Raw genomic sequence first — 18950 nt, 5'->3', positions numbered from 1 at the left:
GAAGTGATGCAGACAATTACATTGATAGAAGATACAATCTATCTGCAATATTAAGCTGATCCATTCCCCCTAAAAAAATAATAAAAAAAAATAAAAAATGTAAAAAAAAATAAAGAAGCCAATCTTACTGAAGCACAAATTCATATCACTCTGTATTGGCCTAATCCTACTACTCACCCTTGACCAATCATCCTCTACTCTCTTTACTGTCTAAGCATAAGACACCTTCTGTTCTACTCTGACCCTGGCAATCTCAACCTGTCTCTCTCGCACTGGACACTTCACCGGACACAATTGACACACATTTTTGTCCACCAATACTACACATTCCTTTGTCCCATGCCCTCCTGCACACTTTTCATATCTCGTAATCTCCCTCCCTCCTACACACTGCTGTAACATGACCATAAGCTTGGTATCTGAAACACTTTAGTGGGTTCGGCACAAAAGCTATCACTGGATAACTGACATATCCTAACATGACTTTATCAGGTAAAGACTCAAAAGGACAGACAATGTCTTTTCGGTTTCACCACGCTCGCCACCGGATCTGTGTCGCACCAAACATCGGGCGTCACAGACACATGGAATTTACAATTTAAGTTGCTCCAGAGCAAAGCAAGTCACAGATCTTGTCCCTAGTCATGTGGCACGAAGCACCTGCTCCCTCTGAACAGAAGAAATGCAGAAAATCATCACAAGTCTACTTCGAGCTACCTTCACCGATTTAACAGTTCCCAACTTATTTTCTACCCAGCCTGATACTACATATGGATCAGCCAAAAGACAGGGATCCACTTTCTCCAAAAATGTCACTACCACTAGGCCCGAATCATCCTTTGCATGACCATCGGGGCGATGCTCGGACTCTGAGGTCTTCACCACACCTGCCACCACAAGTAATTCATTCTCACTCTCGTCAGGTTCAATTTCTGAGCCATCAGAGACAGCAGAATATGGTTTATACTTGGCGCCATTCTGCCTCAACACACATCTTCCCACTGCACTCAGCATTCTCCTTCTTCCTTGCTGTCCATAACCACGTCTATCAGTTCACCACGCTCTTGCCGCACCTTCATCTGCTGTATTACTTGCAGAGCACACACCGATGGCGTTCCTACAAAACCCATCTTCTGTTCCTTAGCCCAATTTACAAATCTGGCTATCTCTGTCCTACCATGCTTCACCTCACACACCTCACTGCCATCAATACAACGAGTCAAAACATGTTTTGTTTTTTATTTACAATAAATTACATTATATTAAAGTTCAAAGTGATATTCTATTATGTATCATTAACCGTTGGGGAAAAGGCTGAATCATAGGTCAAATAGCATTGGTAAATTATTTGAACGAAACAATAAGAAAACATTCAATTATTCAATTATCTGATCAACACCACAACACCAAACATCATTTTATCCAGTAGATAGGCTGTGTGCTAACGGCTATTGGCTCCATGTGTCACACTTTATGTGTCGTCTCATAAATGTCATGTTTATACCAGGGGTGAAAGTAAGGTGGTATGGTCTGATACAGCGTCCCAACAAAATAAATAGTGGGGGTACGCTGTACCGGTACAAATGAGCCTATCACAATCATTTAAATCAAAATGTCCAAAAAACTGTAGGCTATTACACCACTTTTTATCAGTACCGCATTTCAGAGGCATGAACAATGTGCGAATGGACATGAAAACAGGTGGTAGGCCTATGCTCCAAAATGCAATGTGGTTCAACAAAAATAAACACTGAAATTATGCCAAGGCAGAGATGAGTGGCCGACACCGAGATGCGCGCAGACAGCAGTGGACGCATAAATTCTGGCCTAATGACAAACCTCCAAATGTCATGACACTTTTTGGTGTTTTGTGTAACAGCTGTCTCTTTCCATTCACCACTGTTTGGAGGCTGGAAAGATGTTGTGAGTGGGTAAATGGGTAGCCTAGTAAAGGAGCCTTTTGAAGTGATTGTTTGACAATCAGTTGAAAATATCATGACTGGTTTTGTTTATGCCATATTAAAAGGTCATACATTTTACAAGTTAAATCTTAACGACAAGGCCCAGAGAGATCCTATTGAATTGATAGGGATTCTATATGTAATTCTTTGAATAGGCCCATACACATTTTTCAGGATAAGAGGTCCGTACCGGGAATAACTTAATTATACTTTCACCCCTGGTTTATACTCAGAGTATGTATGGGTTGAATGGGACTTGGTCTGCAAACACTATTTAAAGTATGCTGGAATGTGTTGCACGTCCCACAGTATCAGTTGAGGTTTGTCTCCATCATCTTTTGACTGGAAAGGTCTTTCACAGAGGAGCGCTCTGGGCAGCCCTTACGTGAAAGGACAAGAAACCACAGGAACAAGAAGACACCTGTAGTAGGAATAATTTTGGAGGGATTGAAAAGCAACAAATCACCCAGTGATCACTCAGATTTAAAGCAGTCAATCATATATATTTCCTTAGAGAGGTTGTGTGCGATACGATACTGACCCTGGAAGCAGTTGAATATACTGAAGAGGTACAGCCCATGGAGAGAAAGGGGGCCGTAGGTGCAGAACGCCAGCCCCCATGGTACTCCTAGCACACAGCTGAGCCCCAGGACCGTGGCCCAGTCCTTCCACATCCTACCCTTCCCTCTCTGCCCCCATAGCTTCACCACCACCACACCTAGCATGGCTGTGTTGAAGAGGAAGACCAGGCCCAAGTATCCACTCACTGTGACGTAGCTGACCACCACTCCAGGGCTGTCTGTAGCACTGCTTATCCAACATCTGCAGTTAGAAAAGAGTCCATTTGAACCTTTGTTTGTTTTCATGGCTACGTATATACTACCAGAGTAGGTGTGTCCAAACCTTTGACTGGTACTGTATATTTAAATATTAACTTCTTGTGACAAAAGTTTGGACACACCTACTCATTCAAGGGTTTTTCTTTATTTTTACTATTGCGTTTGAGCCAATCAGTTGTGTTGTGACAAGGTAGGGGGTGTATACAGAAGATAGCCCTATTTGGTAAAAGACTAAGTCCATATTATGGCAAGAACAGCTCATATAAGCAAAGAGAAACGACAGTCCATCATTACTTTAAGACATGAAGGTCAGTCAATCCGTAAAATTTGAAGAACTTTGAAAGTTTCTTCAAGTGCAGTCACAAAAACCATCAAGCGCTATGATGAAACTGGCTCTCATGAGGACCGCCACAGGAATGGAAGACCCAGAGTTACCTCTGCTGCAGAGGATGAGTTCATTAGAGTTACCAGCCTCAGACATTGCAGGCCAAATAAATGCTTCACAGAGTTCAAGTAACAGACACATCTCAACATCAACTGTTCGGAGTAACTGTGTGAATCAGGCCTTCATGGTTGAATTGCTGCAAAGAAACCACTACTAAAGGACACCAATAAGAAGAAGAGGCCTGCTTGGGCCAAGAAACACACGCAATGGACATTAGACCGGTGGACATTTGTCCTTTGGTCTGGAGTCCAAATTGGAGATTTTTGGTTCAAACCGCCGTGTCTTTGTGAGACGCGTTGTGGGTGAACGGATGATCTCCGCATGTATAGTTCCCACCGTAAAGCATGGATGAGGAGGTGTTATGGTGTGGGGGTGCTTTATTGGTCACACTGTCTGTAATTTATTTAGAATTCAATGCACACTTAACCAGCATGACTACCACAGCATTCTGCAGCGATACGCCATCCCATCTGGTTTGGGCTTAGTGGGACTATCATTTGTTTTTCAACAGGACAATGACCCAACACACCTCCAGGCTGTATAAGGGCTATTTTACCAAGAAGGAGAGTGATAGAGTGCTGCATCAGATGACCTGGCCTCCACAATCCCCCGACCTCAACCCAATTGAGATGGTTTGTGATGAGTCAGACGGCAGAGTGAAGAAATAGCAGCCAACAAGTGCTCAGCATATGTGGGAACTCCTTAAAGACTGTTGGAAAAGCATTCCAGGTGAAGCTAGTTGAGAGAATGCCAAGCGTGTGCAAAGCTGTCATCAAGGCAAAGGGTGGCTACTTTGAGGAATCTCAAATATAAAATATATTTTGATTTGTTTAACACTTTTTTGGTTACTACATGATTCCATATGTGTTATTTCATAGTTTTGATGTGTTCACTATTATTCTACAATGTAGACAATAGTAAAAATAAAGAAAAACCCCGGAATTAGTAGGTGTGTCCAAACCTTTGACTGGTACTGTATATTTAAATATTAACTTCTTGTGACAAAATACTGTGAATTAAACCTCACATGTCTGTTGATGAGCCATTATTGGCCCCCTTCATGTAGAAGCTATGTCTGCCGTAGACTCCTAAGAAACCACAGGCTACCACAGTCGCAGTGGGTATGCCTGGAATCAGGGACTGCATTTAGACTATACATTGAATGGTATAGAATATTGCTCAACTGTCAAAGTAAAAAATGCTTAGAAGTGTAACTTGTGATCTCACCCCATCCAACCAGGCTCAGTTTGAGCAGGTATTTGCTGATATAGATGTTGAAGACGCGGACTAACAGCATGTAGAGATGGAAGCCTTCAATGGCCAACCAGGTGAAGGTGGACAGGAGAGCCCAGTGCAGTATCAACCCAAAGGCCAGACAGACACGTCCCTCAGCCCCATCAGCCTCATACCACACCCACCACTCGCTCAAGAGGTAGGAGAGGTGCAGAAACAGGAGTGCTCCTGTCAGCTGCACATGAATACCTATTGACTGTTCAGAACGCCCCTTCCTATGGGGACAGAAAACAAGAGGCTAAGGCCCACAGAGATGTTTATATAATGTATAATTTATTTATGATCTATTTCTATGATCAGGACCTTTGACTGTGGACATCTGTGAGTGAGTTCTCTCGCTTACCTCTACTTTGAATTTAATTGCTAAATATTTTTGACACATATACGTTTGTGAATGTGTAGCTGCATTGTGAATGGTTTAACTACTCTGTTTATTTTCAAGGAAGAGAGAACACTTACCTAAGACATATGTACATGACAAGGGTTACTGTTGTGAAAACCACAGTGAATGATGAACAAATGTAGTAGATGTAGCCTAGGTTGGCAGCATTCACAGGGTCTACAGACAACTTTGAGTTCTGTCAGTGAGAAAATAGGATAAGGAATCAAGAGTATGCTACCAGCTAGGACTGACCCCCCCCCCCCCCCCCACCCCCACCCCAAAATGTAATTATTAAAGTGATAGTTCACCCAAATTAACGTTTTAGCATCTGTGGTACAAATCCAATGCAAGTCAATGGACCTGTTAGCATTTTTCACACTACATGTCCAAATTATCCTAAAGTATCTACAATTGATTGCGTAGCACAATTAAGTTACTTATAGATGATTTGGACATGAAGCACAAAATATGCTAATATCTGTATCATTGACTTGCATTGGATTTTTGCCACAAATGCTAAAACATTAGCATTTGGAAACAGTGGCCAGGTAAACAAACCAAAGCATGGATTGCTGTCATACCTTGTCGTTAGACTGCTTATAGAGTAAGGAAACCAATATGACATGTTGTAATTTGGGTGAACTGTCCATTTAAAGTGAGTGTTTTGAAGACTCTGTATCAGTCTTTGCATATATTACACAGCTTTGTATAGAGTTATTCAAATTATCAAAGTAATGATCTATATATACAACTGTAGCACATATTTACCACAAGCACTGCAAAGAAGCTGAGATGGTTGCAGCTGCACACAAACTCTCCATGAATGAGGCTTGTGATACAACCCTCTGAGCTCCAGCCCCCTGCAGACAGAAAAGCCACAAATGTCACACACACACACACACACACACACACCTAGCAAAGGGAGTTCAACACACACACACACACACACACAAACACCCACGTACACAGGAAAAGAACATGGTAGTCCACAGCAGTCATTCAACCATTAAAAGATGAGTCGAGCCATATCCCCCACCTTCGCCATTATTATTTTCTGAGTCCTTCCAGAAAACACAAGTCCCTCTCTCAGTCTGAAACAAAGGCAATGTAAAATGTATGGTTACTTCATTGAAGTGTAGAATATTTGTTTTAGAGATAGGTGCACAGTCACAGTCTTATTCCTCCAGTTAGTGTCAAGTGGCCTCCTTTCCACAGTCTGTCCATTCACCCACCACATTTGTGTTTCTGAAGGCGATTCTGACAGGCTGGTCAAGGTCACTCACACCGTGGTCCCCCACCCTCACAGCCAGCACAGACTGCCCCAGGACCTCCCCTGATCTAGAGCCTCGAACTGGACCAAGCTGTTGGCAACATTGGAGGGAAGTGCAACAGAATGCAGCAAAAGAGGAGCAAATGTCATTCAGAGAGGTCATATGTGCCTTTTACTTTCATAAAATCCTTCCTCAAGGGCCTTGTAAGAAACATTTGTATTAAACGACTTCATGATACTAAATAATATATTAATTGTTTTACTGTAGTGATAAATTGTATACCTGATATGGCAGCAGTGATACTTTTACATCCAATACCATTGGTGGTTTCAGCTAAAACTAAGAATAGCCTAAGAGGCAGTTACCAACCCTGAATAGAGAGCTGTTGAGTACAGCCATAGTAATGTGCACAGTGCAATGAGAGACGTTCCTCTGGCTTCTCTGGAGGGCATGTGCAGGGATGTGCACTCTGTGTCCAGAATCTGTGCTCTCTTCTGCCTATGGTGGAATTAATGGACATTACAATTTTGTGTGCAACATATCCATTGGAAATACCCAAAATTGCAATATGCAACAGTAAAAAAAACATGAGATTAGCTTGTATCGGAACTCTTCACTGTTGCTGCACCCCGGTATATATGACTGAACCAGAAGGTTGTGAGATCAACAGCAATGTATTAATGATCTCACCTGGTTAGATGAGTTGACAGACCATCTGTAGAAGTTTGGGATGGGCATTCTGGCCAATACAGTGCACCTTGCAATTCTATCCTCATAACACCTACCAAAAACACAAACCCCTTTCTTATATTCAACTAATAAATGGATACAAATGGATATAAAATCCTGTGTACCTCAGTTGGTAAGAGCATGGCTCTTGCAACGCCAGGGTTGTGGGTTCCTTTCCCACAGGGGTCCAGTATGTGAATGTACAAATGTATGCACTCACTACTGTAAGTTGCTCTGGATAAGAGCGCTAAGTGACTAAAATGTAAACATAATGGACATTGCAATATGGACTAGCTAAATGTTTAACTTTGTAGTTAAAAGGCTTGACAGGTATGTCAATCCATGGCATGTTAAAACCCCCTTACAATAGAGGATAAGGATAGGTGCAAGACTTTTATTGGAGTACCTGGTCCATGCCACTTCTTTGTGAAGACAATCTTCAAGAGCATCTTTACAGTTTGGAAGTTTGTCTGGAAACGTTATTGACAAGGTTAGCCATTATAGTGCATGTATCACTCTGAAAATGGCAATGCTTCATCTCAAGACAATCACATTAAAACAACCAAATCAAAAACTACTGTAGGCACTCTAGCACTAAAGCCAATGTTGGTGACAAAAACTCAGTGGGGACCACGTCAATCAGGGGTGGCAAACCCTGGTCCTCGAGAGCCGCAGTGAGTGCAAGCTTTTTTTCAGCCAAGTTGAGACACACCCGGTTGAACTACTCACGTATATTTAACAGACCTTGATTAGGTATCTTATTTAAATATGACAGCTCTCCTGGCCAGGGTTGGCCAATCCAGATTTAATATTTAACTGGTCCACCTCTTTTCACTGATGTCCATGAATGTCCAAAAATGTTTACACAACCTCAACCTATACTCATCCACATGTGCCATCCCTTTTAACACTTGGTCAAAACATAGAAACAAAACAGGAGCTTACCATTGGTACTCAGGGTTGCAGGGATGCATATAAATATGAGAATGAAATCACTGGTCTTCATCACTCTCTCCCTCTTTCAATCTGTGACCTCTGATGGATTAAAGGTCTGTCTTCTTAGTTGATCTTTGCTTGTGTGTTGATGTTTCCTGGTTTCATATCGTCACTACAATTACAGATGGGGTTGGACATATTTGCACATCCAGGAAGTTGATTTCTTTGTCAAATTCCACGATAGTCTACTTGGGTGAATACAAGTAGGCTATTGTAAACACAGCATGTAATGAATACAACACTTTTATTAGTGATTGATTCAATTTATTAGACAATAAAATAAAATAAAAACATACTGTACATAAGACGCCTCCACACACAATTATAACACAATTAACACAATAAAGCTTGAAAGCTTATTTCCTTTATAGTCCTTTTGGGGGGGAAGGGTTGGTGTGTGAGGGGTTAATGTTAGGTAAATCAATATATTGAAAACATTTCAGTGAGAATCAGAAAAAAATCCTAGATGGTGGCATTTGTCTCATACAGACATTCATCGTTACAACAACATCTCTAAGACTCATTCTGCCACTCACCAGAAAACAACTAGAAAAGAGGTTGTCTCTGTTTCACAATCATAAGGAAATGGTCAATCGTGAGCGAACTATGACAGACAAATTGAGGAAAAAAAATCCAGAAAATCACATTGTAGGATTTTTTATGAATTTATTTGCAAATTATGGTGGAAAATAAGTATTTGGTCACCTACAAACAAGCAAGATTTCTGGCTCTCACAGACCTGTAACTTATTCTTTAAGAGGCTCCTCTGTCCTCCACTCGTTACCTGTATTAATGGCAGCTGTTTGAACTTGTTATCAGTATAAAAGACACCTGTCCACAACCTCAAACAGTCACACTCCAAACTCCACTATGGCCAAGACCAAAGAGCTGTCAAAGGACACCAGAAACAAAATTGTAGACCTGCACCAGGCTGGGAAGACTGAATCTGCAATAGGTAAGCAGCTTGGTTTGAAGAAATCAACTGTGGGAGCAATTATTAGGAAATGGAAGACATACAAGACCACTGATAATCTCCCTCGATCTGGGGCTCCACGCAAGATCTCACCCCGTGGGGTCAATATGATCACAAGAACGGTGAGCAAAAATCCAGGCCCGTCTGAAGTTTGCTAGAGTGCATTTGGATGATCCAGAAGAGGATTGGGAGAATGTCATATGGTCAGATGAAACCAAAATATAACTTTTTGGTAAAAACTCAACTCGTCGTGTTTGGAGGACAAAGAATGCTGAGTTGCATCCAAAGAACACCATACCTACTGTGAAGCATGGGGGTAGAAACATCATGCTTTGGGGCTGTTTTTCTGCAAAGGGACCAGGACGGCTGATCCGTGTAAAGGAAAGAATGAATGGGGCCATGTATCGTGAGATTTTGAGTGAAAACCTCCTTCCATCAGCAAGGGCATTGAAGATGAAACGTGGCTGGGTCTTTCAGCATGACAATGATCCCAAACACACCGCCCGGGCAACGAAGGAGTGTCTTCGGAAGAAGCATTTCAAGGTCCTGGAGTGGCCTAGCCAGTCTCCAGATCTCAACCCCATACTTTCCATTTCTGCGGTACAGTTGATAACCATGGCAATAAATGCTAAGAAGCCAATCTTACTGAAGCACAAATTCATATCACTCTGTATTGGCCTAGGCCTACTACTCACCCTTGACCAATCATCCTCTACTCTCTTTACTGTCTAAGCAATTACTGTCTGACCCTGGCAATCTCAACCTGTCTCTCTCGCACTGGACACTTCACCGGACACAATTGACACACATTTTTGTCCACCAATACTACACATTCCTTTGTCCCGTGCCCTCCTGCACACTTTTCATATCTCGTAATCTCCCTCCCTCCTACACACTGCTGTAACATGACCATAAGCTTGGTATCTGAAACACTTTAGTGGGTTCGGCACAAAAGCTATCACTGGATAACTGACATATCCTAACATGACTTTATCAGGTAAAGACTCAAAAGGACAGACAATGTCTTTTCGGTTTCACCACGCTCGCCACCGGATCTGTGTCGCACCAAACATCGGGCGTCACAGACACATGGAATTTACCATTTAAGTTGCTCCAGAGCAAAGCAAGTCACAGATCTTGTCCCTAGTCATGTGGCACGAAGCACCTGCTCCCTCTGAACAGAAGAAATGCAGAAAATCATCACAAGTCCACTTCGAGCTACCTTCACCGATTTAACAGTTCCCAACTTATTTTCTACCCAGCCTGATACTACAAATGGATCAGCCAAAAGGCAGGGATCCACTTTCTCCAAAAATGTCACTACCACTAGGCCCGAATCATCCTTTGCATGACCATCGGGGCGATGCTCGGACTCGGAGGTCTTCACCACACCTGCCACCACAAGTAATTCATTCTCACTCTCGTCAGGTTCAATTTCTGAGCCATCAGAGACAGCAGAATATGGTTTATACTTGGCGCCATTCTGCCTCAACACACATCTTCCCACTGCACTCAGCATTCTCCTTCTTCCTTGCTGTCCATAACCACGTCTATCAGTTCACCACGCTCTTGCCGCACCTTCATCTGCTGTATTACTTGCAGAGCACACACCGATGGCGTTCCTACAAAACCCATCTTCTGTTCCTTAGCCCAATTTACAAATCTGGCTATCTCTGTCCTACCATGCTTCACCTCACACACCTCACTGCCATCAATACAACGAGTCAAAACATGTTTTGTTTATTATTTACAATAAATTACATTATATTAAAGTTCAAAGTGACATTCTATTATGTATCATTAACCGTTGGGGAAAAGGCTGAATCATAGGTAAAATAGCATTGGTAAATTATTTGAACGAAACAATAAGAAAACATTCAATTATTCAATTATCTGATCAACACCACAACACCAAACATCATTTTATCCAGTAGATAGGCTGTGTGCTAACGGCTATTGGCTCCATGTGTCACACTTTATGTGTCGTCTCATAAATGTCATGTTTATACCAGGGGTGAAAGTAAGGTGGTATGGTCTGATACAGCGTCCCAACAAAATAAATAGTGGGGGTACGCTGTACCGGTACAAATGAGCCTATCACAATCATTTAAATCAAAATGTCCAAAAAACTGTAGGCTATTACACCACTTTTTATCAGTACCGCATTTCAGAGGCATGAACAATGTGCGAATGGACATGAAAACAGGTGGTAGGCCTATGCTACAAAATGCAATGTGGTTCAACAAAAATAAACACTGAAATTATGCCAAGGCAGAGATGAGTGGCCGACACTGAGATGCGCGCAGACAGCAGTGGACGCATAAATTCTGGCCTAATGACAAAGCTCCAAATGTCATGACACTTTTTGGTGTTTTGTGTAACAGCTGTCTCTTTCCATTCACCACTGTTTGGAGGCTGGAAAGATGTTGTGAGTGGGTAAATGGGTAACCTAGTAAAGGAGCCTTTTGAAGTGATTGTTTGACAATCAGTTGAAAACATCATGACTGGTTTTGTTTATGCCATAATAAAAGGTCATACATTTTACAAGTTCAATCTTAACGACAAGGCCCAGAGAGATCCTATTGAATTGATAGGGATTCTATATGTAATTCTATGAATAGGCCCATACACATTTTTCAGGATAAGAGGTCCGTACCGGGAATAACTTAATTATACTTTCACCCCTGGTTTATACTCAGAGTATGTATGGGTTGAATGGGACTTGGTCTGCAAACACTATTTAAAGTATGCTGGAATGTGTTGCACGTCCCACAGTATCAGTTGAGGTTTGTCTCCATCATCTTTTGACTGGAAAGGTCTTTCACAGAGGAGCGCTCTTGGCGGCCCTTACGTGAAAGGACAAGAAACCACAGGAACAAGAAGACACCTGTAGTAGGAATAATTTTGGAGGGATTGAAAAGCAACAAATCACCCAGTGATCACTCAGATTTAAAGCAGTCAATCATATATCTTTCCTTAGAGAGGTTGTGTGTGATAGGATACTGACCCTGGAAGCAGTTGAATATACTGAAGAGGTACAGTCCAGGGAGAGAAAAGGGGCCGTAGGTGCAGAACGCCAGCCCCCATGGTACTCCTAGCACACAGCTGAGCCCCAGGACCGTGGCCCAGTCCTTCCACATCCTACCCTTCCCTCTCTGCCCCCATAGCTTCACCACCACCACACCTAGCATGGCTGTGTTGAAGAGGAAGACCAGGCCCAAGTATCCACTCACTGTGACGTAGCTGACCACCACTCCAGGGCTGTCTGTAGCACTGCTTATCCAACATCTGCAGTTAGAAAAGAGTCCATTTGAACCTTTGTTTGTTTTCATGGCTACGTATATACTACCAGAGTAGGTGTGTCCAAACCTTTGACTGGTACTGTATATTTAAATATTAACTTCTTGTGACAAAAGTTTGGACACACCTACTCATTCAAGGGTTTTTCTTTATTTTTACTATTGCGTTTGAGCCAATCAGTTGTGTTGTGACAAGGTAGGGGGTGTATACAGAAGATAGCCCTATTTGGTAAAAGACTAAGTCCATATTATGGCAAGAACAGCTCATATAAGCAAAGAGAAACGACAGTCCATCATTACTTTAAGACATGAAGGTCAGTCAATCCGTAAAATCTCAAGAACTTTGAAAGTTTCTTCAAGTGCAGTCACAAAAACCATCAAGCGCTATGATGAAACTGGCTCTCATGAGGACCGCCACAGCAATGGAAGACCCAGAGTTACCTCTGCTGCAGAGGATGAGTTCATTAGAGTTACCAGCCTCAGACATTGCAGGCCAAATAAATGCTTCACAGAGTTCAAGTAACAGACACATCTCAACATCAACTGTTCGGAGTAACTGTGTGAATCAGGCCTTCATGGTTGAATTGCTGCAAAGAAACCACTACTAAAGGACACCAATAATAAGAAGAGGCCTGCTTGGGCCAAGAAACACACGCAATGTACATTAGACCGGTGTCTTTGTGAGACGCGTTGTGGGTGAACGGATGATCTCCGCATGTATAGTTCCCACCGTAAAGCATGGACGAGGAGGTGTTATGGTGTGGGGGTGCTTTATTGGTCACACTGTCTGTGATTTATTTATTTATACACTTAACCAGCATGACTACCACAGCATTCTGCAGCGATACGCCATCCCATCTGGTTTGGGCTTAGTGGGACTATCATTTGTTTTTCAACAGGACAATGACCCAACACACCTCCAGGCTGTATAAGGGCTATTTTACCAAGAAGGAGAGTGATGGAGTGCTGCATCAGATGACCTGGCCTCCACAATCCCCCGACCTCAACCCAATTGAGATGGTTTGTGATGAGTCAGACGGCAGAGTGAAGAAATAGCAGCCAACAAGTGCTCAGCATATGTGGGAACTCCTTAAAGACTGTTGGAAAAGCATTCCAGGTGAAGCTAGTTGAGAGAATGCCAAGCGTGTGCAAAGCTGTCATCAAGGCAAAGGGTGGCTACTTTGAGGAATCTCAAATATAAAATATATTTTGATTTGTTTAACACTTTTTTGGTTACTACATGATTCCATATGTGTTATTTCATAGTTTTGATGTGTTCACTATTATTCTACAATGTAGACAATAGTAAAAAATAAAGAAAAACCCTGGAATTAGTAGGTGTGTCCAAACCTTTGACTGGTACTGTATATTTAAATATTAACTTCTTGTGACAAAATACTGTGAATTAAACCTCACATGTCTGTTGATGAGCCATTATTGGCCCCCTTCATGTAGAAGCTATGTCTGCCGTAGACTCCTAAGAAACCACAGGCTACCACAGTCGCAGTGGGTATGCCTGGAATCAGGGACTGCATTTAGACTATACATTGAATGGTATAGAATATTGCTCAACTGTCAAAGTAAAAAATGCTTAGAAGTGTAACTTGTGATCTCACCCCATCCAACCAGGCTCAGTTTGAGCAGGTATTTGCTGATATAGATGTTGAAGACGCGGACTAACAGCATGTAGAGATGGAAGCCTTCAATGGCCAACCAGGTGAAGGTGGACAGGAGAGCCCAGTGCAGTATCAACCCAAAGGCCAGACAGACACGTCCCTCAGCCCCATCAGCCTCATACCACACCCACCACTCGCTCAAGAGGTAGGAGAGGTGCAGAAACAGGAGTGCTCCTGTCAGCTGCACATGAATACCTATTGACTGTTCAGAACGCCCCTTCCTATGGGGACAGAAAACAAGAGGCTAAGGCCCACAGAGATGTTTATATAATGTATAATTATTTATGATCTATTTCTATGATCAGGCCTTTGTCTGTGGACATCTGTGAGTGAGTTCTCTCGCTTACCTCTACTTTGAATTTAATTGCTAAATATTTTTGACACATATACATTTGTGAATGTGTAGCTGCATTGTGAATGGTTTAACTACTCTGTTTATTTTCAAGGAAGAGAGAACACTTACCTAAGACATATGTACATGACAAGGGTTACTGTTGTGAAAACCACAGTGAATGATGAACCAATGTAGGAGATGTAGCCTAGGTTGGCAGCATTCACAGGGTCTACAGACAACTTTGAGTTCTGTCAGTGGGAAAATAGGATAAGGAATCAAGAGTATGCTACCAGCTAGGACTGACCCCCCCCCCCCCCCAAAAAAAAGAAGTAATTATTACAGTGATAGTTCACCCAAATTAACGTTTTAGCATCTGTGGTACAAAAATCCAATGCAAGTCAATGGAACCTGTTAGCATTTTTCACACTTCATGTCCAAATTATCCTAAAGTATCTACAATTGATTGCGTAGCACAATTAAGTTACTTATAGATGATTTGGACATGAAGCACAAAATATGCTAATATCTGTATCATTGACTTGCATTGGATTTTTGCCACAAATGCTAAAACATTAGCATTTGGAAACAGTGGCCAGGTAAACAAACCAAAGCATGGATTGCTGTCATACCTTGTCGTTAGACTGCTTATAGAGTAAGGAAACCAATATGACATGTTGTAATTTGGGTGAACTATCCATTTAAAGTGAGTGTTTTGAAGACTCTGTATCAGTCTTTGCATGTATTACACAGCTTTGTATAGAGTTATTCAAATTACCAAAGTAATGCTCTATATATACAACTGTAGCACGTATTTACCACAAGCACTGCAAAGAAGCTGAGATGGTTGCAGCTGCACACAAACTCTCCATGAATGAGGCTTGTAACACAACCCTCTGAGCTCCAGCCCCCTGCAGACAGAAAAGCCACAAATGTCACACACACACACACACCTAGCAAAGGGAGTTCAACACACACACACACACACATAGCAAAGGGAGTTCAACACACACACACACACACACACACACACAAACACCCACGTACACAGGAAAAGGACATGGTAGTCCACAGCAGTCATTCAACCATTAAAAGATGAGTCGAGCCATATCCCCCACCTTCGCCATTATTATTTTCTGAGTCCTTCCAGAAAACACAAGTCCCTCTCTCAGTCTGAAACAAAGGCAATGTAAAATGTATGGTTACTTCATTGAAGTGTAGAATATTTGTTTTAGAGATAGGTGCACAGTCACAGTCTTATTCCTCCAGTTAGTGTCAAGTGGCCTCCTTTCCACAGTCTGTCCATTCACCCACCACATTTGTGTTTCTGAAGGCGATTCTGACAGGCTGGTCAAGGTCACTCACACCGTGGTCCCCCACCCTCACAGCCAGCACAGACTGCCCCAGGACCTCCCCTGATCTAGAGCCTCGAACTGGACCAAGCTGTTGGCAACATTGGAGGAAAGTGCAACAGAATGCAGCAAAAGAGGAGCAAATGTCATTCAGAGAGGTCATATGTGCCTTTTACTTTCATAAAATCCTTCCTCAAGGGCCTTGTAAGAAACATTTGTATTAAACGACTTCATGATACTAAATAATATATTAATTGTTTTACTGTAGTGATAAATTGTATACCTGATATGTCAGCAGTGATACTTTTAAATCCAATACCATTGTTGGTTTCAGCTAAAACTAAGAATAGCCTAAGAGGCAGTTACCAACCCTGAATAGAGAGCTGTTGAGTACAGCCATAGTAATGTGCACAGTGTTATGAGAGACGTTCCTCTTGCTTCTCTGGAGGGCATGTGCAGGGATGTGTACTCTGTGTCCAGAATGCGTGCTCTCTTCTGCCTATGGTGGAATTAATGGACATTACAATTTTGTGTGCAACATATCCATTGGAAATACCCAAAATTGCAATATGCAACAGTAAAAAAAATATGATATTAGCTTGTATCGGAAGTCTTCACTGTTGCTGCACCCCGGTATACAGTGGGGAGAACAAGTATTTGATACACTGCCGATTTTGCAGGTTTTCCTACTTACAAAGCATGTAGAGGTCTGTAATTTTTATCATAGGTACACTTCAACTGTGAGAGACTGAATCTAAAACAAAAATCCAGAAAATCACATTGAATGATTTTTAAGTAATTAATTTGCATTTTATTGCATGACATAAGTATTTGATCACCTACCAACCAGTAAGAATTCCGGCTCTCACAGACCTGTTAGTTTTTCTTTAAGAAGCCCTCCTGTTCTCCACTCATTAACTTTATTAACTGCACCTGTTTGATCTCGTTACCTGTATAAAAGACACCTGTCCACACACTCAATCAAACAGACTCCAACCTCTCCACAATGGCCAAGACCAGAGAGCTGTGTAAGGATATCAGGGATAAAATTGTAGACCTGCACAAGGCTGGGATGGGCTACAGGACAATAGGCAAGCAGCTTGGTGAGAAGGCAACAACTGTTGGCGCAATTATTAGAAAATGGAAGAAGTTCAAGATGACGGTCAATCACCCTCGGTCTGGGGCTCCATGCAAGATCTCACCTCGTGGGGCATCAATGATCATGAGGAAGGTGAGGGATCAGCCCAGAACTACACGGCAGGACCTGGTCAATGACCTGAAGAGAGCTGGGACCACAGTCTCAAAGAAAACCATTAGTAACACACTACGCCGTCATGGATTAAAATCCTGCAGCGCACGCAAGGTCACCCTGCTCAAGCCAGCGCATTTCCAGGCCCGTCTGAAGTTTGCCAATGACCATCTGGATGATCCAGAGGAGGAATGGGAGAAGGTCGTGTGGTCTGATGAGACAAAAATAGAGCTTTTTGTTCTAAACTCCACTCACCGTGTTTGGAGGAAGAAGAAGGATGAGTACAACCCCAAGAACACCATCCCAACTGTGAAGCATGGAGGTGGAAACATCATTCTTTGGGGATGCTTTTCTGCAAAGGGGACAGGACGACTGCACCGTATTGAGGGGAGGATGGATGGGGCCATGTATCGCGAGATCTTGGCCAACAACCTCCTTCCCTCAGTAAGAGCATTGAAGATGGGTCGTGGCTGGGTCTTCCAGCATGACAACGACCCGAAACACACAGCCAGGGCAACTAAGGAGTGGCTCCGTAAGAAGCATCTCAAGGTCCTGGAGTGGCCTAGCCAGTCTCCAGACCTGAACCCAATAGAACATCTTTGGAGGGAGCTGAAAGTCCGTATTGCCCAGTGACAGCCCCGAAACCTGAAGGATCTGGAGAAGGTCTGTATGGAGGAGTGGGCCAAAATCCCTGCTGTGTGTGCAAACCTGGTCAAGACCTACAGGAAACGTATGATCTCTGTAATTGCAAACAAAGGTTTCTGTACCAAATATTAAGTTCTGCTTTTCTGATGTATCAAATACTTATGTCATGCAATAAAATGCAAATTAATTACTTAAAAATCATATAATGTGATTTTCTGGAAGTGTTGTTCTCACAGTTGAAGTGTTCCTATGATAAAAATTACAGACCTCTACATGCTTTGTAAGTAGGAAAACCTGCAAAATCGGCAGTTTATCAAATACTTGTTCTCCCCACTGTATATGACTGAACCAGAAGGTTGTGAGATCAAAAGCAATGTATTAATGATCTCACCTGGTTAGATGAGTTGACAGACCATCTGTAGAAGTTTGGGATGGGCATTCTGGCCTTTACAGTGCACCTTGTAATTCTATCCTCATAACACCTACCAAAAACACAAACCCCTTTCTTATATTCAACTAATAAATGGATACAAATGGATATAAAATCCTGTGCTCTCAGTTGGTAAGAGCATGGCTCTTGCAACACCAGGGTTGTGGGTTCCTTTCCCACAGGGGTCCAGTATGTGAATGTACAAATGTATGCACTCACTACTGTAAGTTGCTCTGGATAAGAGCGCTAAGTGACTAAAATGTAAACATAATGGACATTGCAATATGGACTAGCTAAATGTTTAACTTTGTAGTTAAAAGGCTTAACAGGTACGTCAATCCATGGCATGTTAAAACCCCCTTACAATAGAGGATAAGGATAGGTGCAAGACTTTTATTGGAGTACCTGGTCCATGCCACTTCTCTGAGAAGACAATCTTCAAGAGCATCTTTACAGTTTGGAAGTTTGTCTGGAAACGTTATTGACAAGGTTAGCCATTATAGTGCATGTATCACTCTGAAAATGGCAATGCTTCATCTCAAGACAATCACATTAAAACAACCAAATCAAAAACTACTGTAGGCACTCTAGCACTAAAGCCAATGTTGGTGACAAAAACTCAGTGGGGACCACATCAATCAGGGGTGGCAAACCCTGGTCCTCGAGAACCGCAGTGAGCGCAAGCTTTTTTTCAGCCAAGTTGAGACACACCCGGTTGAACTACTCACGTATATTTAACAGACCTTGATTAGGTATCTTATTTAAATATGACAGCTCTCCTGGCCAGGGTTGGCCAATCCAGATTTAATATTTAACTGGTCCACCTCTTTTCACTGATGTCCATGAATGTCCAAAAATGTTTACACAACCTCAACCTATACTCATCCACATGTGCCATCCCTTTTAACACTTGGTCAAAACATAGAAACAAAACAGGAGCTTACCATTGGTACTCAGGGTTGCAGGGATGCATATAAATATGAGAATGAAATCACTGGTCTTCATCACTCTCTCCCTCTTTCAATCTGTGACCTCTGATGGATTAAAGGTCTGTCTTCTTAGTTGATCTTTGCTTGTGT

The 18950-nt window shown here is 42.3% G+C and overlaps 2 protein-coding genes across 2 annotated transcripts; both read right to left on the bottom strand.

Annotated features, from left to right (window-relative positions):
* Window positions 1-2434: 2434 nt before the first annotated feature.
* On the bottom strand, window positions 2435-5014 carry LOC311111334 (adhesion G protein-coupled receptor G3-like; the record flags this gene model as incomplete). The annotated part of the gene is made up of 4 exons (XM_084154055.1): window positions 2435-2783; window positions 4273-4372; window positions 4473-4753; window positions 4998-5014. The coding sequence occupies 4 exons, from the start codon at window positions 5012-5014 to the stop codon at window positions 2435-2437; spliced, it is 747 nt and encodes a 248-aa protein (XP_084010181.1).
* A 5594-nt stretch (window positions 5015-10608) lies between these two features.
* On the bottom strand, window positions 10609-18950 carry LOC311111141 (adhesion G-protein coupled receptor G1-like). Its single transcript, XM_084153827.1, has 12 exons — window positions 18816-18950; window positions 18277-18340; window positions 17833-17923; window positions 15918-16046; window positions 15510-15638; window positions 15314-15368; window positions 15015-15106; window positions 14328-14446; window positions 13805-14085; window positions 13605-13704; window positions 11897-12177; window positions 10609-11776 (listed from the first exon to the last, which is right to left on the bottom strand). The coding sequence occupies exons 1-12, from the start codon at window positions 18874-18876 to the stop codon at window positions 11667-11669; spliced, it is 1512 nt and encodes a 503-aa protein (XP_084009953.1). The 5' UTR covers window positions 18877-18950; the 3' UTR covers window positions 10609-11666.

The sequence above is a fragment of the Coregonus lavaretus genome, assembly GCF_964263955.1.
Source record: "Coregonus lavaretus genome assembly, chromosome: 37".
Lineage (NCBI taxonomy): Eukaryota > Metazoa > Chordata > Actinopteri > Salmoniformes > Salmonidae > Coregonus > Coregonus lavaretus.
This window is presented reverse-complemented; position numbering and strand designations above follow the sequence as displayed.